At 34.2% G+C, this 22,316-nt stretch overlaps 2 protein-coding genes across 4 annotated transcripts; one reads left to right on the top strand and one right to left on the bottom strand.

The window, feature by feature from the left end:
- The first annotated feature begins 205 nt into the window (after positions 1-205).
- On the top strand, positions 206-5,538 carry LOC100499698 (uncharacterized). Of its 3 annotated transcripts, none has more exons than XM_041014495.1 (6): positions 206-651; positions 995-1,128; positions 1,267-1,292; positions 1,414-1,503; positions 1,589-1,677; positions 5,130-5,538. In XM_041014495.1, exons 2-6 carry the CDS (start codon positions 1,004-1,006, stop codon positions 5,256-5,258), a joined length of 459 nt encoding a protein of 152 aa, XP_040870429.1. In that variant the 5' UTR covers positions 206-651; positions 995-1,003; the 3' UTR covers positions 5,259-5,538. The 3 variants fall into 3 exon arrangements, with proteins under 3 accessions (XP_040870429.1, NP_001238532.1, XP_040870430.1); NM_001251603.2 differs by having other exon boundaries at positions 309-409; positions 5,130-5,488; XM_041014496.1 differs by having other exon boundaries at positions 407-672.
- A 958-nt stretch (positions 5,539-6,496) lies between these two features.
- On the bottom strand, positions 6,497-10,078 carry LOC100815390 (uncharacterized). Its single transcript, XM_006578521.4, has 6 exons — positions 9,425-10,078; positions 9,188-9,299; positions 8,067-8,436; positions 7,094-7,571; positions 6,960-6,991; positions 6,497-6,809 (listed from the first exon to the last, which is right to left on the bottom strand). The coding sequence occupies exons 1-6, from the start codon at positions 9,468-9,470 to the stop codon at positions 6,765-6,767; spliced, it is 1,083 nt and encodes a 360-aa protein (XP_006578584.1). The 5' UTR covers positions 9,471-10,078; the 3' UTR covers positions 6,497-6,764.
- Positions 10,079-22,316: the final 12,238 nt, after the last annotated feature.

Genomic DNA, 22,316 nt, shown 5'->3' with positions numbered 1-22,316 from the left:
TTAAAAATATTCATCACCTAATTAAAAATATTAGTGAGAACAGGCAGAATAGTTAAACCAAAAATAAAATACTTATTTTTTTTAACCAAAGCGTGAAAAATTACCTGTCAACAGCGCTGGTAATAATTGTAACGTAAAACGTGTAAGGGGCCAGCGGCAGCGGCAAGGCGTAAAAGTAAAAGCGATTAACCAAACCAGCCGAACCCACCCACATTACGCGAAGCCGACAACGGAGCAGTACCATTCTTTTTTTGTTTTGTTTAAACAAATCAACGATAAATATCATTTGCCCCCACCCCCCCCCCCCCCCTAATCACAACCCCTCTCTTTCTCTTCCTTCTCATCATTCTCATATTATTGTCGCCACTTCGACCTCAATCACCCTCGCGCCCTCGCTCTTCCCTTCCTGGTTTGCCAATTCTCCTTTTTCCGATTCTATTTTCTGTTAGTCTTTCCGGTTCAAGTTCACGATTGCATGCTTCATCTTCTGTACCGCGTTGATCCGCTTCCAAGCCCTTTGTTTCTTTGATTTATGTTGTAATTTTGGGGTTTCGTGAAGTTCTGATGTCAAATTAGGGGGGGGGTATTAAAGATTCTATTTCGGGCTTGAAGTTGTTGCTCAAGGACTAACGGGGAGGATTTTTTTTCCTGGTGAATTCTAGGGTTCATTAGGTTGCAATTTTTTATTTTTTAAAAAAAAATGTTTTTGGATTTTCCCTCGTTTCCCCTATGTTGTCTGGTTCTCTTAATGCTAATACTATTTGATTGTGTAAATCTGATGATTTTTTGTTTGTTTAATTATATGTAAGTATTGTATGAATTATGAACTATTCTTTTCCGGTGAAATTTATTTTGTTTTTATTTTAAACATTTGAGTAATTTTGGGCCTGATTCTTATGTGGTGTTGCTATGTTGGAGGCTTTTTTGCCCCCTTAAATACACTCGATTGATTCAAGTCTATTCTTTTCCTTATTGTGAGTGTTGGTTTTTCAAGGTGGCGACAATGTCGACTCCTGCTAGGAAGAGGCTGATGAGAGACTTCAAGAGGCTGCAACAAGACCCGCCTGCAGGGATCAGCGGTGCCCCCCAGGATAACAACATAATGCTGTGGAATGCTGTCATATTTGGGTGAGTTGAATTCAAATTCGATATAGGTCCAATGTTGTTTTAATTTATAGTCAATTGGTCACTATTTTTTAATTTCTTATGTTGTTTAATTACTGATGGATAAGTGATTTTTGGTTTCTTGACTGCTTTGGATTGCAGTCCTGATGATACTCCATGGGATGGAGGTGAGTGGATTTCTTTACCGAAGATCTTACTAGAAAACAATTTTGAAATGTTTGTCAAGTGTCAGGTTCTTTTTCCATCTTGTGTGTTACATAACTGTGTGTCATATTTTGAGTTATTCAGGCACGTTCAAGTTGACTCTCCAGTTTACTGAGGATTATCCAAATAAACCACCAACTGTGCGATTTGTGTCTCGCATGTTTCATCCAAATAGTAAGTATTAGGTGGAAAATCTTTACGTTGGAGTATCAATAAATTTAGCTGTGTAGCTCTAATTCATTTTTTCAACTTCGTGTAGTTTATGCTGATGGAAGTATTTGTTTGGATATACTACAAAATCAGTGGAGTCCTATATATGATGTGGCTGCTATACTCACATCTATCCAGGTATCATCTAGTATTTTATTTGTATATTTTACAAATGAACTAAGCAAGCAGATATTTTGTACATCATTAAATCTATCACTAAAATTTTCATTTTCTTTCAATCCGAAAAAGTTATACTCTTCTCTACATTTTAATAGTCAGTTACCTCTTGATCTGTACGGTGTCACACTGTTCTGCTCTGCTCAAATTGAAATGAAACCTTGTAACTTGGCTTCTTAGTTATGCCTATTGGTCTTAGAGTTGACACATAGCAGTTAGCATTGCCCTTTATTACGAAATGTGCCTTTGTGTATGTTGACGATCTCTAGAGGTCCAAGAATGATTTTTTTTTTTAAACACTAGGAGTCTAGGACAATTATTTGGAGAGTACCTTCACCATGACACATCTTCCGCATGCTCTATTATGCTTATGGCACCATCAACAATTTTTCTCTTTTCGCATCTTGTTAATTTAATTGAAAGAATATGATAATTATTTTGAGAATTCCGAGTTTAAGTGTTAATCTAGGATTGTCATTGACATGTAGATGGAAAATAGTTTTCCTATTTGCAGTCTAGGTCAAAAAATACTGGGGAAATCTCTTTTGGTATCTGCCTTAACAGTGAATTTTGCCTTCCCTATCTGCAGCTATCTTTCATTTACTGCTTCATTTTGAAATCCTCTTGACAAAAGACTTTCAAAAGTCTTGGCAATTGGAAGGGAGTGACCTTTTTTCTTGTGTGTGCTTATTACATTCAGAATGAAATGTTTATTAAGTATCCTACCTATTATATACCTATAAGAAAATCCTATTCAATGTAGCTCAGAGTATTGGGAAAATTTTGATGATGGACCTTCTGTCGGAATAGGATATTCTAGGGGAAAACTGGAGGTGGCAATTGCATCATTTATTCAGTAACCATCCAATCAGTCCATGAATAAATCCAACCAATCCTCTCAATCATAATAAAACTTAATGGGTTAGATCAACATTTATTTCTGGATGGTTAATAAACCATCCATCAATTTTAAAAAACAATGGGTTAAGAAATTGGATCAATGATGGTCATAGAAATAGAGGCCAATTGCAGGTTCTTCTGAAAACAGTGCTCATTATGAGAGTAATTTTGGTGAGATTTTTTATTGACATGTACATATATTAAAATTTAATATATTCGTAGCAACTAGCATTTCTGTTTTTAATACATTTTTAATAGGTCACAAGTGGACAGATTTTTGTTTTTTACCCATCCAATTTATTTCGACTCATTTTATCCAAGCCATCTATTTTACACTTCTAGAGAAAAACCGCTATTAATTCAGAGGTATACTATAAGCCTATGCACCTTCGGTAGTTGGTGGCCAAAACCTGGTGATATTATTCATGTATGTACCTAGAGGTTCATTTTGTTGGTATACCCCTCTTTGTATCCATTTTTTGAGCTTTTTCTGAGTGGGGAACTGTTCATGGTCATCTTGGTTTTGGGAAAATATGTGGTTAGGGGCATCTGCTTTCCTGGACCTCAGAGCTTGCTGGATTTTTTACCATGCATAGGGAATTGATTTGATGAGTTGTGTCCTGGTGAACCTTTCTTGCAATTTCAGCTTTTTCTGTAACTTTTGAGAAACATGAGTTGGTTTCTTTGATATGATTTCTTGATAATTTGTCTTCTTATCTGAGATGGCTTTAGCATTTGGCCCAACTATTTTTGAGCTTCTATCCCTGTCAAAATGTGTGATTGGCCAAATACCATTTTATAAAAGCTCTAAAATAAAAGATGTTTTGATGAATTAAAAAAAAAATGAAAGGGGGCTTCCACAGAAGTTAATTGGATGAGATTCTATTCCTCTAAGTTGAAAACATGCTTCTCTTTCCTATCTATCTCCAAGTACCTGACATCCTAGTCCTACAGTGAGTTAGCAATGAGCAACACCATTCACATTTCACAACTCCCAATGGTGCTGACTTGTTGGGAATGTCAATTGCAAATTTTCAAACATTAATTCTAGTGTGTGATGATAATTTCTAATGGAGATGATTCTTGGAATTGTAAGAAATAATTAATAATTAATTGGTGTGTATCCATGAAATCTTTAGAGGTTATTCACCACCATTATAAATAGAGGTCATTGAGATAAGGAGATTCATCCCAACCTAAAGAGGGGCCATGTACCCAAGCAGAAGAGATGTGAGTCCAACAGATGTGAGAGAGACTATTGTTTGTGAGTGAGGGAGTGTCTATCATTCATTGTAAATTTTGAGTGACATGGGTTTGTAGGCTGAAACATTATCTGGGGAGGGTTTTTCAAGTTTGTTCAGAAAACTTGTATATTATTTGTGATGGTGAATATTTTGTTGGAGTTTTCGTGAAAATAAAACATTAAAATATGTATCTTTCACTATTTCTATATGGTGCATTTGTGTGTTGTCTTTGGTACATATTGTGTGCATTTTTTTCCCCAGCATGACTTGGGTCTGCAGTAATTCGTTGTTTGGAGTGGCTGGGCTTGGCTCTAACACAAGTGATGGACATGGATGGTTCTGGGCAGTTCAGAATGGGGGTTGGTTGGTCCTACTGGTCATCTTCGATGGCTCTGGTAGAACTAGTTTTAGGACTGAGCATGGTGGGTCTTGATTCACAGAACAGCGACCATGGGCTTGTGAGTTGTGAGGGATCTGCAGAGGTGGCTGGTTGAGGTGAAGGGGTTTGAGTGTGTGAGCAAGAAAGGTTTGGTTAAGAGGGTTTAAGCTATAATATAAAATTACCAAATAATTTCAGCCTTGTTTCAAGGTATTATTCTTAAGTTTTAACTTTTTAAGTGTAGCTTTGAAATAAAAAGCCTCGTCCAAGGCTACCTAAGTAATTTTTTGGAACATCCCAACTCATGTCTGAGATTGAGGCTTTTGTCTGGACATTTTGTACTTGATAGGATTAAATACAAATGGTTTCTATTATGTTCTTTGAAAGTTATGAAACAAGTAGCTACCGCCGTTTGCACTGAGGTTGCTTAACAATTTAGGGCTAAGTTTTACTTGGGTTTTTGGAGATTGGTTGATGTATCTGCCCAATTCAAATATCTTCTTCTGTATGTTGCAGAGGCTCTTGGTGTTGGAGGGATATATAAGTTGCTTTGGATTTTTTTATTTATTTTTTGCACAAGTGGATGGTGCATTTGACTGGAATGTGATTCCAGTAGTTTATGCTATGATTTCTTCCTACACACACTTTATGGTACCCTTTGTTTTCTTAGCTTCCACCTATTGATCCTAGAAGCAAACTCACCATCCCAGCAACATTGTGCATACACCATCTTAAGTCTACTATTTGGCATCAACACATTGCATTCAGAAGTCTGGCACTTTTATTTCCTGAAATAAAAAAAAATAAAAAAAGTATATAGCATTTATCCTGCTATGTAGTAATCATCATGCTCTAATTATTTTCTAAAAGGTAATTTTCCTCCTTTGCAGTCATTGCTTTGTGATCCCAACCCAAATTCTCCTGCAAACTCTGAAGCAGCTCGAATGTTTAGCGAGAACAAGCGTGAATACAATCGAAGAGTGAGGGAAATCGTGGAGCAGAGTTGGACAGCCGACTAAGTTCATCCTTATATGCAGGAAGCTTTGAGGGCATGAATTAGGTTGCAGTGGTGGCACCTATATATAAGAATGATTGTGCAAACTCATCAAATATATATTCTCTTCTGATATGAATGATAGCATCATCTTATCTTTAATTTATTGTAGCTTTTGCATTGCATATGTCAGTTAATGTAAAATAGAATTATGCGTGTCAATTTACTTTGGATTGTTGTCAAACATTCAACAAAGAAGTTGTAGTTTGCTGAATTGGTTATGATCGCGCAATGGTTTTTGAAAATTAGCTTCATTTTGGTTTGCATTGGATCATGAATGATTTACCCTTTCTACCCCTCTGCGACATTGTTTTCCACCATCCTTGGTAATTGCGTACTTGTATGCGCCATATTGAGTTAATTATTATGCTAGTAAAAGTGGAATTTTATTTGGTGATTATAATTTGCTCTCATTATCAATTTATCATATGGATATTTTTCACGTGAAACTTGCGTGTGAATGGCCCTTTTGGGTGTCCATCCTGAATTTGTTTTTGATACCCTAATTTCTGACATTATTGTCAAGGATACATTAGACAATCGCGGATGAGAAGGAAAATTGATGAGGGTGAATGGGTAGTCCACTAGTCTTGGTCAATTCAGATCAAATATAAAAACTAGTATGGTGGAGAAAGGGAGTGCAAGAATTTAGACGTAATTGAAATGTTTGTAGGTGCTATCCTAGCTAACACAATTTTATTCTTCGAACAAAAATTAAGAAACCGAAATACAAACGAAAGATAGCGAGACAAAAATATGTATGCATTTAACTTTTAAATTTAATTTTTTTTTAAAATGAAAATACCAAAGTACAAGGATGACAAGATAAATATGCACTTGATTGAGTTTAATGGTTATTTATTGTTAGTGTAAAATTTTACACTATCAATCAATAAAAAATTATTATTGGTATAACTTTTAATATAATTGATGTTAAAATGTTGTAAAAGTCTAACAAAATTTTCATACGTGTTTGTAATTAGACAACAGGATAACTGTCAAGGCATAACTTATTAAATTTAAATATTTTTGTAGAATGATTCTTTTTTCAGGTAACATAAATGTTGCGTGTTCAATGATTTTCCCCGTGTTGACAGTGTTACAGCATATATAAATGCCTAGCCTAAACATGGGCATATGATCATTTTACATTATAAAGGATTATAAAATAGATTCACATAAACTAATACAGAAGATAATACAGAAGAAAATAAAGTTTTATGTCGAATTAAATCTTTTGCCTTCACAAATAGTATGGAATCATTTATAGACAAACAATAACATTCAATACAGTATGGTTTGATTAGCAATTGTATAATAAAAGGACACAAACACAATATGCCAAGTGACCAAGCAAAGAGAAATGCAGCCTATACAATATACAAAAGCACGCTCCACACAGAGAACACCCCCTAGGCAAACTTCAAAGTTGGGGAATCAGAATTTCAGAAATACAAGCACATGAGATTGTTTACACCACTTCTGTCACGCTGTTTTCTTCAGTGGTCCGAGCTTCCTACAAGAGTAGCAAAAAAACATAAGCCATATATTTTACTAGTGCATCAACTCATTAAAAATTAGACTTAAATCTTAATAAAAGCCATATATTTTACTAGTGCATCAACTCATTAAAAATTAGACTTAAGTCTTAATAAAAGCCACTTACCATATTTTCTTTGCCTCCCTTTGGAGTGCTAACTGTGAGCAGAACAAAATCATGTAAGTTTTAGACTAACAGAACTAGAAATGTATCATAGATATCATAAAACAAATATTGCTGTGCACAAATAATTCACTTGCCTTCTTTAACATCAGATTTCTTTCCCTGCCTCTTTATCATGCCCTTTTCCTTATTTGGTTCTTGCTTGCTTGGCTTCTCAGATTTTTTAACCAACCTATTATTCCTGTTGTCTAGAGCAGGCCTTGGAGTTGTGGTGTTTGTGCTGAGATTCCCTCTCAACCTGGATCCAGGATTACTCTTTTGACTTGTCTCCTTCTTTGCTGACTCTGTCGAAGGTGTGAGTTGAGTAGAATCAGTGTTTAAGCACTTTGGTTTCAGTTTTCTAGTCCCCATGGTAGAAGAAGAGCTACGCACATCATCATCGGAAGACCGAGTTCCCTCTTCTGGCACATGTGAAATAGTCTCAGACACCTGCCACTGCTCCATTGTTTCTGAGATGTTATAGCTCTCAAACAATGCTTTCACAGTTTCTTCAAGACCATCAAGCTGATGTCTGCCCACATATGATTTTAGCCCTTCTTGCATTGGCCCGAGAGGCTGTGATTGATATCCAAAGAAAATAAATCATTAGAAAAATTGGCTCGGTGAATGAGCAAACAAATAAGGGTGCTGCATTTGCACATAAGTATGTTTGCCAATAAACAATAAGACAAATTACATTCATACTCCTTAAACTAAGTAATATCCCTCTTTTTTAAACCTCACGTGGAGGCCCCTCAATTGATAATCAGGGAGTTGTGTGACAAGGGAAATTTTTAAATGGTCTGGAACCATGTAATTTCAACCAATCTCTACATGACAGATAACTCTTTTTTCTAAATGGTTACATGGCTATGTAATAATTTATCAGCAAAATGTAAATCTATTAATAGAAAGGGGACATTAATTGCTAAAGGTCTGTATGTCCTTAGATGTAAATGCTTAAATTCTGGGGTTATAGATGTAATTTGTCCTTAGATAATATGGCATGCCATATAGATGTGCATGTATATTTGTCTGTATTGATTATTTGATATTTGATTTATGTAGTACCTCACATCCTGCCTCCAAAGCTAGTTTGAAGAAGCCAAGTGAAATTGAGTGCTTGGCCGCGGATTCAGAGAGCTTGATCTGGTTTAACCAATACGAAGCCGAAGTTAGGAGATTTAACTTGGTTCGTGAAGATGTCTTGGAAATGTCTGAAATTGGTGTTTTGCTTCTGCCTTGACCAAAAGCACTCCTCCCAGTTCTAGTCTCAGTGATTGGGGTACTGTTGCCACCCAGCTTGGGTCTTGAAGTGGCTGGTGTTTTGGCAGGAATTGAGAGCCTTCTGGGTGGCTTGGCACTACCAGACTTGTCCTTGCCAGAAAAATCAAGAACACTCACACTTTTACTTACACTTGAAGCACCTACACTTCTCCCCCTGAAAAGAAAATGCTACTTTTTAAAAGATACACATATATCAAAAATTGAGCCACCCGATAAAAAATACTAAATTTTGGTAAGAATAGTGATATTTGGATACCCAAAATTGTCTCATCAATACCTCTCATTTTTTCTTTATCTATCATTAATCTTATTAATCAATTATCCCTCCTCTCTTCCTATCTCTCTCAACTCTCAGTGTATAGTGTACACACTCTTTGGGTGTCCAAAATCTTTTTTTTTTTTGGTAATATTGCATATTACATATACATATTTACAAGATTTACAATTGACCAAAATCATAAGTTGTATATCTCGTATACATTTTTTAACAATTGTAACAATGTGACAGTTCTACAATTAAAATTAAAAACAGGAAATGATACACAAAGCATCATCCCCCAAATAAACAAACCCTACATTTTTTTATTTAATTTCTATGCATTTCAGTCTAAAATCCCTAAGCTGTCAACTAATTAGAAATTATAATAATTATAATTTTTAAGATAATTGCAGTAAAAATTATCAAAATCATGTTACTAAGATATAAGGTTGGTCTAATGATAAAGGGAGAAGAAAAGGAAGAAGAGAAGAGAAGGTAGGTTGGAATTCTCTTGTTAACAAAAATTAACAATTATAATAATTAATATTTATTAATAAAAAAAAGAAAATTATGATAATTTATTATTAGATGACCCTGTGTATAAAACTAAACTAAAAAAACTACATTATTCGGGTTGCTTGGTTACCTCATGGTTTCAGAAGTAGGAATGGAGCAATTGGGAGTTTCTGACTTCTCTTCCTTCAACTTATTGGCAGATCGGAGTGCGTACTTCTGAAGCCTGGGTCTGGCAGTGTTCCCTGAACCATAACCATAATAGAACAAAACCCATTTAAAACTGTTATTGTTTTTGTATATACTATGATATCATATAAAAAACAAAACGAAAATAGAAAGTTGGGTGTGAGAGTGAGAAACTGTATACCAGAGGCAGCAGCGGAGGGTTGTTGTTCCATGACGGGTTCTTCCATATCTTGATTTTGAATTGAAAAGAACTTGAGAAGATATGTGAAATGTGTGTGAAACTGAATGATTATGATGTTGTGTCGTTTGGATTTATATTACAAGGTTGTTGTGTTGTCTCGTTTTGCTTTGGGCGGGAAAAACTCAAAATTTTGAGACGTTGATCTTCTTGACCACGCTGTCGTGGAAAAAAAAAACAGAGGCTATATTGATAAACGGATATGATACGACGGTGGATGATTTTGGTGCGTTTAAAATCGAATCAGACAGCGATGAAAAATTGAGATTTGAGGGTTTTGTTTGGCCAAGGTGGGGCTTGATGGACCCATTTTGCAAGCGCTGCAGGTTCAACGTTAGAGGCTCCCTCGGTTTTTCGAAATTCAAATTTCAAAACTAAGCATGCGTTTGTCTCAAGCCGGCAAGAGAAAGCCGTTATTCTTTCCTTCGTCAAAAAACTGCTTTGCGGTTGGTGGGTAGGATCATTGTTCAGAATCCAACCAAATCAAAATAAAAACTGAAAAATCACAAATTGCTCAAATCAAAATTCATTGGATTATGTTTGGGTAATTTTTTTTTCTAAAATCCCCTGATTCGGTTTGATTTGCGATTTGGGATTCGAAGACCGAATCAAACTGAATCACTTAAGTGTTTTAAAGTGTGTCAAATTCCAAGAAATTTATATCATGTGTAAATAAAAAAAATTAAACAAAAGGTTAATTCAACATGGATGATAGTCAAATTTCATTTTTTATCTACTATACAATTCAATATTATTTTATAACATCTAAGAATGATTTATTATCTATTATGACCATAGAAAATTAGAAATTTTTCGAAATGAATGAATAACCATGTTGGAAGGTCTATAAAATACAAACAAAAATTAATGTAGGAAGTTCTATTTAATATTAATTCGAGCAGAAACATAGACGTTGTGATGTGAGTCTATATTTCTATTACGCTAAATTTATTATATTTTAACATTTTATTTTTATTATGCACTAACATTTATATTAATTTTAGTTTAATATGAGAACAAAATTAAATTATTTAATAAAGAATAACAAATAAAAAAGTACAAATAAGTAAAAATAAATTAATAGTTCAAAATTAAGATACATGTCAAATGTATTAATAAAATAAACTATTACAATATATTAGACATAATATTTTATCCAAAACATAAAACAAGGGAAAGACAAGTAATCATACATTAAATGAACACTTTCAAAAGGTGGTCCACCTTTCACCAAGTGTAGATTCTTGTTTTTAAACAATATATTAACCTTATAACTCTTTTCTTTCTATAATTTTGCATCATTCATTTGCTTTGTATCATAAAAGGATATTGAACTTCAATTTTAAGTTTTTCACAACCCACCCCTTTAGGATGAATAAATTTAAAAATCAAATTTTTATCTCCAAATTTTCATAATTTCACCTCGTTGCTATAACATACTGAAGTGTAAACATCCGAAAAATATAAAAACAAAAAACAATTTGTGTGTATTACTTATAACTGGTGCAATTCTTCCACTCCAAAATATACAACTCAAAGCTTAAAAAAATGTTACTCAGAATTTTTCATGTGAGAGGTGACAAAAAAGGAAGAATGTTGTTGACCACTTGGACACTAATAATTAAAATCCTTCTTTTCTTGCTTTGGTCATTCTTTCATTGTGCTCACCTAAAATAGACCCGTGAGTGATTTTTATTTCCCAAGAAAAATGGTTTTGTTAACCTGATCCTGCATTGCATATATAAAACAATAATATCAAAAGGAAAATTAAAAAAGGCCAATTTATGACATAAAATTAAACAAAACTGTGATATTTTGATTCTACATTAAAATTACAAAAAAAAAAGTATCAAAATAGTAGGCATCACAAAACTAAGAAAAAAAAGTAGAGAAAATGGGTTGAAATAAAAATAACTTGATTGAAAGAGAATCTTCTAAAGAATTAAGAGAGTTCAAATTGTTTAATTTGCTTTGAATCTCTTCACCTTCATCATTTAATAATAAATGATGGTTATTTTGTATATTCAACACAATCTAAAATGTTTTATAAAAACATGAAGCATTGCACAACTTGAGGCATTAAAAAAAATAGAAATGAAGAAAAGGGGAAGTTAATTAAAAGTGAGAGAGATGAGATTGAGTAGAAATAGTAAAGGAACCAAAGTAGCAAAAATTATTACCGATCAACCACCACTTTCCGATAGTGTTTTAACATCAAAGTAGCTAAAGCTTTTGTGGGTGTCATTTAAAATCAAATAAAAAAAATACGAAACATATAAAAGTCAAGTTAAATTTTCTGATGTATAATTATATGACCTAGAAGCATATGGTTAAGGACCTGTTTAGTTTGAGAAAATAAAATGAAAAAAGTGTTGCCTTTTTTTCTTCCTATTTTCTATGTCTTTTGAAATTTTGTATTTAAATTTTGGTTAACTTATAATTTTCCATATAGTGCAGTAAAAAAGGCTTAAATTATAAAAGAAAAAGCATTAATTGACGGTAAGAATATTAAAAGAGACTAAAAACAAAAATTGAAGGAGATATTGAAGGAGTACTTTTAAAAATAAGCATAAGCATTAAGGAAGAATTATAACCATGAAGAACTACAACATGTTACATGTTAATCACTTAATTATCACTTAGGCTTATAATCAGCCATTTTAACCTCATCAAACATCAATATTTTGATACCTAGAGATAGAACAAAACACATAACACACACGTAAAAGAATAATTTTTTAATAATAAATTTTAACATTTTCTCCAAAGAGAGAGAGAATTTAAAAAAACAGAGAGTTTATGCTAGTGAGAAAAACAAACCAAGAAAAAAAAAATAAAGACTTATTAGAACACTTAAACACAAAAAACTTAACATTAGGTAGTGAATATTTTTTTCCAACGTAAATTGATAAAAAAAAAAAAAGTTTCATACAATAACTAAGTAGAAGTGAAAAACAATTGAACTTCTAAAATCACATTGATTAACATAAAAAAAATTGTAGTCTTAAAATCAGAATTTGTTTTAAAATTAACAAATATCTAAAATCAAAATGAATTTTAAAATTAAAAAATATTCAGTTTTAAAACTTGTATTTTGTAGATTTAAAAATTCAAAATGATAGGCACAGTTTAAAAAAAAGATAATTAGAGATTAAAAAAGATATTAACATGAATAAAAAATTAAAAAGAATTATTTATTTGCAAATATGATTGATGGAAGCTTGGTTGAGAAGCTTCTATGAAGACTGGATCTTTGAACTTCAATAAAGTCCTTCAATGATGATTTTCAGTCATGGAGTTGCAGTAGAAGATAAAGGAGAACAGGAGAAAGGAGGCGTTATCTATTAAGGAATAAGCCATGAAAGAAGAAGTTAGTTCCACCACCTAGAGAATGTCTTGAATAAGAAGCTTAGAGAGAAAGCTTCAATGGAGGAAGAGAATGAAAGAGAGAAGAAAGTGGCGTGGGAATGAAGGAAAGAGAAAGAAGTTAAACTTTGAAGCGTGTCTCACAAGACTCGTATACCCCTCCAATAGCTAAGCTCACCCCCCCCCCCCCCCCAAAAAAATACATGAAAATACAAAAAAAATCTCTACTACAAAGACTACTCAAAATGTACAAAAATACAAGGTTAAAACTCTATACTACTAGAGTACTCTTAACTTGTAGGGCATGGTGCCCTTAATTTGTAGGGTATTCTACAAATCTAAAATGACCAAAATATAAGACCCAAAAGAAGGGCAACTTATTCTAATATTTACAAAGAAAAGTGGGTTCATACTTAGCCCATGGGCCCAAAATCTACCCTAAGGCCCATGAGAATCCTAAGGTCTTCTCCTACATCTCTGGCCCAATCTTTTTAGAGTCTTCTATCCAATACCCTTGGGGTAGGATTGCATCAATGATGGTGTTAAAAATGATTGGAACAACAATAATTTTGAAAACAAGATTGAAAACTGATTAAAAAAACAAGATTGAGATTTGTAAGGGTCATATGAAGCTAGAAACCAATTCAATTAAAATGTGGTTACAAAAACCATATGCCAATTTCAAGTTTTGAACGTTTCTACAAACATAACATGCACAGTTTGAAAAATGAAAATTGAATGCATATTATAATTTGGAAAGTAACTAATATGCTGATATACCTTAAATACAGTTGTGTAGGTGTTACCTCTGTTATGTAAAATTTGATTAAGTTATGGAAACCAAATTTCGATGTACTTGTCTAAGAGATGGATAGAATAATCTCTTCAAAAATAAGCAAAATTTCGAGAAACTTGATTGTGTAATGAAAGGAAATTACTTCGATTGAGATTGCTAACTTCGATAATTTCATTTATGCACATGGGATTAGAAAGCACTGGAGAGAAAAGTATTTTTCCACCAATTGAAGTACCATTTAACACGATTGCGAGAAAGTTATGTGAAGACAGTTACTAGTATCATATTAATGTATTTAGGAATATCTTTGTACACATGTCAAAATCATGTAATTCGATCATTAATATTAAAAATCTATAAATAAAACTGTTGACTGCCAATTTCGGGAGATTGAAACACAATCACTTAATTCCTCAAAACACCAACACGCCTACCATCGAAATTGGCTAAAGGTTCAGCAGGTCATCATGTATGTATTCAATTCCCATCCTTTTACTGCACATTTCGAAATCCTTAATTTTTTTCAATTTTCATCTCTTCTCAAAACTTTACTTTTTCCAATCCCTATTTATTATCATTATTATTGAACTTATTTAGAATCTAACCATTAAATCAAAAACACTTTTATCAAAGTTACTCCATTATCTTATGAATTATAACATTATTATAATTCAAATGGATATATTTATCGAAATTATAATCATGATTTTCATTAAATATTAGACAATTTTCTATTAAGTTGAAAACTATGCTCTTGCTTATTTGACCAAAAAGAACTCCTAATCGAAAAATGGATTATGTGTCTCATCTTTAAACATTTATTTGTTAATAGAATCATTTAGTGAAAATTCCTTTATTATTTTTGAAAATACTTTCCTTTCGAGGAATGAATACAATTTTCACAATTAACAAATTGGCACGCCCAATAGGGCTAGTTTGCCAAAAAAAATTCAATCTTATGAACAAGCCTTAATGAGAATTGTATATTGTTAAGAAGTGGTAAAATGACAAACAATAGTCAAAAAAGTTGTAGTAATAACAACAATGGTAATAGTAACACCGCAAACACTTCCACCAGCAATAGTGGCAACAATGAAAAAAATCAAACGAATTTACGCTCTGGGGTGAATAATGAAATGGTTGTGGGCACTAGTCATGCAAACAATGACCCTATAAATGTAAGTGGTGAAGATGTGATGCACTCACAAGTTCAAACAAGCGTTGTCGAAACTTTGTTGCCACAAAATAATATAATCTCAACTACAAGCACCCCACCATTTTCTACCACAAGACCATGGGGTATGCCACCAGTGTCTAATGAAATGAACATACCACAACTAAGTTTGCCTATACCTCAAAGTTAAAATTCAATAGCACCTATTGTGGTTAGTAGACTGATGTGACATTATTTTCTCCTATTTCTTAACCCTTTTTGCACCATTTTAATTACTGATTAGTCTTAATTGTCAAATTAATTAGGCAGTTTTATTATTTGGGCTCATTCAGCTAATTTAATGTTTTTAATCTAATTTCAGGAATTAATAAAGCATTGGGCTTGAATTCAGAATTGGGCTTGAACTTGAAGAGGGCAGACTATTTTATTTTACCAAATTTTATCTTATCTAGATATTATTTTGATTTGATCTCATCTAGATATTATTTCATCTAGATCTTATCTTATCTTATCTAGATTTTATTTTATTTATGGGCTTGGATTTAAAACAGATTTGTAAGCTTTGGGGCTGAAAAACTATATAACAGCACCAAGGTTCTAGTTTAGGCTCTCTTCTCTCTCTCCTCTCCTCTCTCTCTTTTTCGTTTTAGTTTTAGAGTGTTATTCTCTTTTCCATTTTAGTCACTTTTCATTTTAGCAATAAAATTTCGTTCTTCAATCTATAATTTCATTCTCTATTGATTAATGGAAGGCTAAGTCTCCAGCGTTGTTTTCTCTTGAGGATCAAGCACAGTTCTCTTTGAGGTTCTATTATTACTATTAAATTCTGATCAGTTTTTCCTCTTCACTAATTACTCTGTATTTGTTGCTATTAATTCATGCATGCTCAGTGCTTGATTAATTGTCTCTGTGCTTAATTTACGTTCATGCTTAATGATCGTTTATGATTAATTGGTGTATGTGTTGCTTAATCACATAATGAATGCCTTATGTTAAATTTCACTTAGAAATTTAATTTAGGGTTGGCTTAAGTGGTTGAACTGATAAAGGATAAACTCTCGTAACCTAGGATAAGAGGCTTGCTTGTGAATCAAGGGGAAGCAACGTGTTTTCATTCTGATATTTTCTAATTCACATCTATTCACTGTTTAATTTACAAAAGCAAACAACCCCCCCCCCAATTCGTTACTATTTTCCTACTATCTGTTATGAACATTTGGTTTATCATTGCTCGTTGGGAAACGACCTAGGATCACTTCCTAGTTACTGCATTTTAATGTTTATTTGATTCGGGTACGACCTCAATCAAATTTGGCGCCATTGCCGGGGAGTAGTGTCCAAAGGTTCATAATAACTAGTGATTCATGTTTTATGTTTAGTTGTTTTAAGTTGTCGTGTTGTGTTAGTATTGTGTTAGTGTGTTTAGTGTCTTGTTATTTTGTTTAGTGTGGTGTTTTGCTTCAGTTTTTCTGTTCAGCGCTTCTCCTGTTTCAGTTTTTGTGTTTTGCTGTGAATAGTGCTTTGCGACGGATTTAGCGACCACTTTTGCTAACTTGGGAAATAGAGTAGTAGGGCAAATCCAATAGTGACACAATTTAATTGGCGATTTTTGTTTTGATAGTTAGGGTTGTTATTTTTGGCTGAATTTTGGTGTGGTAGATTCTTTTGACTCATATTTTGTGTGAAAAATACCAACAACACTTGTTGTGGCCAGATTTGAGAGATTCAAAAAAAAATTGAGAACTTGTGTTTACCAAAACTTCAAACGACCATAACTTTAGCTCCGGGTATCAGAACGACTATTATTATATATGTATTTGGGGTAGAAAAAATTTCCCATACTGTGGCAACCCAGCAGAGCTTGGTTGAGGTCTCTAACTAGCCAAATTCACCTGTTTACTAAGTTTTTTTTTTTCAAGTTTTATTATTCTATTTTTCTAAACTTTCCTTAGGCAGTTTCCATAGTTAGACTTTGATTTTTTTTTTTTTGAAATTTTTTGTGCTATCTTTTCATGATTTTAGGGTGTTCCTCACAAAATTTCAGCTCATTTTGATATTGTTTGAGTATAGTTGTAGTTTTACCCCCTTGTTAGGTGCTTGTTGAGAAACACATTATTTGCTGCATATAGTACATGACTAGGGGCAATCCAAGTGATTTACAACCCTTTGATTCTGAAATAGATCGAACCTTTCATAGATTAGTTAGGCATAGTGTGCATCCTGGTCATTCTGTGCATTTTGAACATTCAGAGCATTCTGTTGAGGGTGATTCTGAATATTCTGATTTTGAACATTCCACTACTAATTTTTATACTGAGAACATGGCTCAACCTCCACCTTGTGAGAGGACTCTAGGGGAGATGGCTGCACCTGATTTCACTTATGAAAGCTTGTGCATTCAATATCCTGATGAGGGTGTTCCATATGTTCTCAGGACTGGACTAATACATTTGCTGCCCAAGTTTCATGGTCTTGCAGGTGAAGATCCTCTTAAGCATCTTAAGGAGTTCCATATTGTTTGTTCCACCATGAAACCCCCAGATGTCCAGGAGGATCACATATTTCTGAAGGCTTTTCCTCATTCTTTAGAGGGAGTGGCAAAGGATGGCTATATTACCTTGCTCCAAGGTCCATCACGAGCTGGGATGACCTCAAGAGAGTATTCTTAGAAAAAAATTTCCCTGCTTCCAGGACCACAACCATCAGAAAAGATATTTCAGGAATTAGGCAACTCAGTGGAGAGAGCTTATATGAATACTGTGAGAGATTTAAGAAACTATGTGCCAGTTGTCCTGACCACCAGATTTCTGAGTAGCTTCTTCTCCAATATTTTTATGAAGGACTCGGTAACATGGAGAGAAGTATGATAGATGCTGCCAGTGGCGAAGCCCTTGCAGACATGACTCCTGCTGAAGCCAAAAATTTAATTCAGAAGATGGCTTCAAACTCCCAACAATTTAGTGCCAGAAATGATGCTATTGTCATTAAAGGAGTGCATGAAGTAGCCACGAATTCATCTTCATCAGCTGAGACTAAGAAGCTTGAAGGTAAACTAGATGCCTTGGTTAACCTGGTGACCCAACTGGCCATGAATCAAAAATCTGCACCTGTCGCCAGACTCTGTGGTTTATGCTCCTCTGCCAACCACCACACAAACCTTTGCCCTTCTGTGCAACAATCTGAAGCAATTGAACAGCCCGAAGCTTATGCTGCAAACATCTACAATAGACCTCATCAACCTCAACAGCAAAATCAGCCACAACAGAACAATTATGACCTCTCCAGCAACAGGTACAATCCCGGGTGGAGGAATCATCCCAACCTTAGATGGTCGAATCCTTCACAACAGCAGCAACAATAACAACAACCTTATTTTCAGAATGTTGCTGGCCCAGGCAGACCATACGTTCCTCCACCAATCCAGTAGCAACAACAACAACAGTAACAGCCCCAGAAACAACAAACAGTTGAGGCTCCTCCACAACCTTCCCTTGAAGAACTTGTGAGACAAATGACTATGCAAAAAATGCAGTTTCAATAAGAGACCAGAGCCTCCATTCAGAGCATAACGAATCAAATGGGACAATTGGCTACACAGTTAAATCAACAACAGTCCCAGAATTTTGACAGATTACCTTCTCAATCTGTCCAGAATCCCAAAAATGTGAGTGCCATTACATTGAGGTCGGGAAAGCAGTGTCAAGGACCTCAACCAGCAACATCCTCCTCATCCGTAAATGAACCTGCCCAACTTCACTCTACTCCAGAAAAAGATGATGACAAAAATTTAAAGAGTAAGTTACCTAAAAATTTCTATGCAGGTGAATCTTCCACTGGTAATTCTGATTTACAGAAGCAGCATATCCCTCTTCTATTCCCTCCAAGAGCAATTTCCAACAAAAAAATGGAGGAGGCAGAGAAGGAGATCATGGAAACATTTAGAAAAGTAGAGGTAAACATACCTTTGCTGGATGCAATAAAGCAAATTCCAAGATATGCTAAATTCTTGAAGGAGCTGTGCACTAATAAGCGGAAGCTTAAAGGAAGTGAAAGAATTAGTATGGGCAGAAATGTATCCGCATTGATTGGTAAATTTGTTCCCCAAATCCCTGAAAAATGTAAAGATCCAAGTACATTCAGCATACCTTGTATTATAGGGAACAGTAAGTTTGACAATGCCATGCTAGATTTAGGAGCTTCTGTTAGTGTTATGCCTCTGTCTATTTTTAATTCTCTATCTCTTGGTCCTTTGCAATCAACTGATGTGGTAATTCATTTAGCTAATAGAAGTGTTGCCTATCTTGCTGGTTTCATAGAGGATGTCTTAGTTAAAGTTGGTGAATTGATTTTCCCTGTTGATTTTTATATTTTGAATATGGAGGAGGGATTTTCTAATGGATCAATTCCCATCATTCTAGGCAGACCTTTTATGAAAATTGCTAGAACTAAGATAGATGTATATGCAGGCACACTATCTATGGAGTTTGGTGATATAACTGTTCATTTTAATATTCTTGATGCTATGAAACACCCATCTGAAGATCTTTCTGTATTTCGTGCTGAAATAATTGACCATGTTGTTGATGAATACATGACTGATCTTCATTCTAATCTGCATGTCTGTCACTCTTCATGCATTGAATCTGAATTTGTACTTGATCATATGTCTGAATTTGATGCTGAGAGTGAATCTGAATTTGATATTGATTACATGTCTGGTGATGTTTTACCTTTTGAGATTGATTTTATAGAGTCAGATAGAACTAACCATGTTTCAGGAAGTGCACATACCTCTGACTTTCTTTATGAGGTACAGGCTGAGAAACCATCTCTTTCTACCACTATCCAGCTGCCCACACCAGAATTGAAGCCTCTGCCATCAAGTTTAAAATATGCTTACTTGGATGATAGCAAAAGTTTTCTAGTAATTATATCTGCCTCCCTTGCTGATGAGCAAGAGAAGAAGCTGTTATCTGTTCTCAAGAAGCATAAGAAGGCTATAGGCTGGACCCTGGCAGACATTCCTGGTATTAGCCCATCCACATGTATGCATCGAATAAATTTAGAAGATGGGGCTAAACCAGTAAGATAGCCATAGAGAAGACTCAACCCAGTGATTCTTGATGTAGTAAAGAAGGAGGTAAACAAGCTTTTGCAAGCTGGAATCATTTATCCTATCTCTGACAGCCAATGGGTGAGTCTCGTCTAGGTAGTCCAGAAGAGAAATGGCCTCACCGTGATAAAAAATGAGAAGGAGGAGCTGATTCTTACTCGAGTGCAGAACAATTGGAGAGTTTGCATCGACTATATGAGGCTGAACCAGGTTACCAAAAAGGACCATTTTCCACTGTCATTCATTGACCAGAGGCTTGAACGCCTGGCAGGTAAATCTCACTACTGTTTCCTTGATGGTTTTTTTGGTTATATGCAAATCACTATTGCTCTTGAGGATCAGGAAAAGACCACATTCACCTTCTGATGTGCCATTATTTTCTCCTATTTCCTAACCCTTTTTGCACCATTTTAAGTACCGATTAATCTTAATTGGCAAATTAATTAAGCAGTTTTATTATTTGGGCCCATTCAACTAATTTTATGTTTTTAATCTAATTTCAGGAATTAATGAAGCATTGGGCTTGAATCCAAAATTGGGCTTGGACTTGAAGAGGGCAGACTATTTTATTCTACAAAATTTTATCTTATCTAAACTTTATCTTATCTAGATATTATTTAGATTTGATCTCATCTAGATATTATTTCATCTAGATCTTATCTTATCTTATCTAGATTTGATTTTATTTTATTTATGGGCTTGGATTTAAAACAGATTTGTAAGCTTTGGGGCTGAAAAACTATATAACAGCACCAAGGTTCTAGTTTAGCCCTCTATCTCTTCTCTCTCCTCACTCTCCCCTATTTTTCGTTTTTAGGCTTTTCTTCTTTTAGGCATTATTTTCGTTTTTGGAATTCCAGTTTTTACTTTTCGTTGCAGCAATAAAATTTCGTTCTTCAATCCATAATTTCGTTCTCTATTGATTAATGGAAGGCTAAGTCTCCAGCGTTGTTTTCTCTTGAGGATCAAGCACAGTTCTCTTTGAGGTTCTATTATTACTGTTAAATTTTGTTCAGTTTTTCCTCTTCACTAATTACTCTGAATTTGTTGCTATTAATTCATGCATGCTTAGTGCTTGATTAATTGTCTCTGCGCTTAATTTACATTCATGCTTAATGATCGTTTATGAGTAATTGGTGTATGTGTTGCTTAATCACATAATGAATGCCTTATGTTAAATTTCGCTTAGTAATTTAATTTAGGGTTGGATTAAGTGGTTGAACTGATAAAGGACAAACTCTCGGAACCTAGGATAAGAGACTTGCTTGTGAATCAAGGGGGAAACAACGTGTTTTAATTCTGATATTTTTTAATTCACATCTATTAGCTGTTTAATTTACAAAATCAAACAACCCCCCCCCCCCCCCCCCATTCGTTACTATTTTCCTACTATTTGTCATGAACATTTGGTGTATCATTGCTCGTTGGGAAACGACCTAGGATCACTTCCTAGTTACTATATTTTAATGTTTATTTGATTCGGGTACGGCCTCGATCAAATTTGGCGCCGTTGCCGGGGAGCAGTGTCCAAAGGTTCGTAATAGCTAGTAATTCATGTTTTATGTTTAGTTGTTTTATGCTTTCGTGTGTTGTGTTAGTGTTGTGTTAGTGTGGTATTCGTGTTGCGTTAAGTGTGTTTAGAGCCTTGTTATTTTGTTTATTGTGTGTTCTGTTTTAGTTTTTCTATTCAGCGCTTTCTCTATTTTAGTTTTGTGTTTTTCTGTGAATAGTGATTTGCGACGAATTTAGCGACCACTTTTGTTGAACTGGAAAACAAGGTAGTAGTTGAAATCCCTTAGCGATAGATTTTAGAGACCACCCTTGCTGAATTAATTAGGATTTTTTGTTTTGGTAGCTATAGTTGTTATTATTGGCTGAATTTTTTTGTGGTCACTTCTTTTGATCCATATTTTGTGGGAAAAATAGCTGGAGCCCTTAGTTTGGTCAGATTTGAAAGTTCCAAAAAAGTAGCAAATTTGATTTTTGTCAAAACTTCAAACGGCCATAACTTTTGCTTCGGTTATCAGAATCGCTATTATTATATATGTATTTGGGGTAGAAAAAATTTCCCATGCCGTGGAAGCCGGCCATAGGCAGGCTGAGGTCTCCTTCTTCCAAAAATTGCGATTTTCTCAAAAGTTTTTTATTTTCCAAGTATTATTCACTTGTTTTTCTTAACTTATCATTTTTAGCTTCTATAGTTAGACTTTGAATTTTTGTTTGAAATTTTTTGTGCTATCTTCTCATCATTTTATAAGGTTGCTCACAAAATTTCAAGTCATTTGGATATCATTTAATGGTAGCTGTAGTTCAAACCTACACTGTTACTTGCATAAGAAGGCAACTAGCTGTGCATGCTGAATATAGTGTATGACTAGAGGCAATC

Source organism: Glycine max, chromosome 4 (assembly GCF_000004515.6).
Source record: "Glycine max cultivar Williams 82 chromosome 4, Glycine_max_v4.0, whole genome shotgun sequence".
Classification (NCBI taxonomy): Eukaryota; Viridiplantae; Streptophyta; class Magnoliopsida; order Fabales; family Fabaceae; genus Glycine; species Glycine max.
Note: the sequence above shows the minus strand (reverse complement) of the source record. Positions and strands in the feature narration are given on the sequence as shown.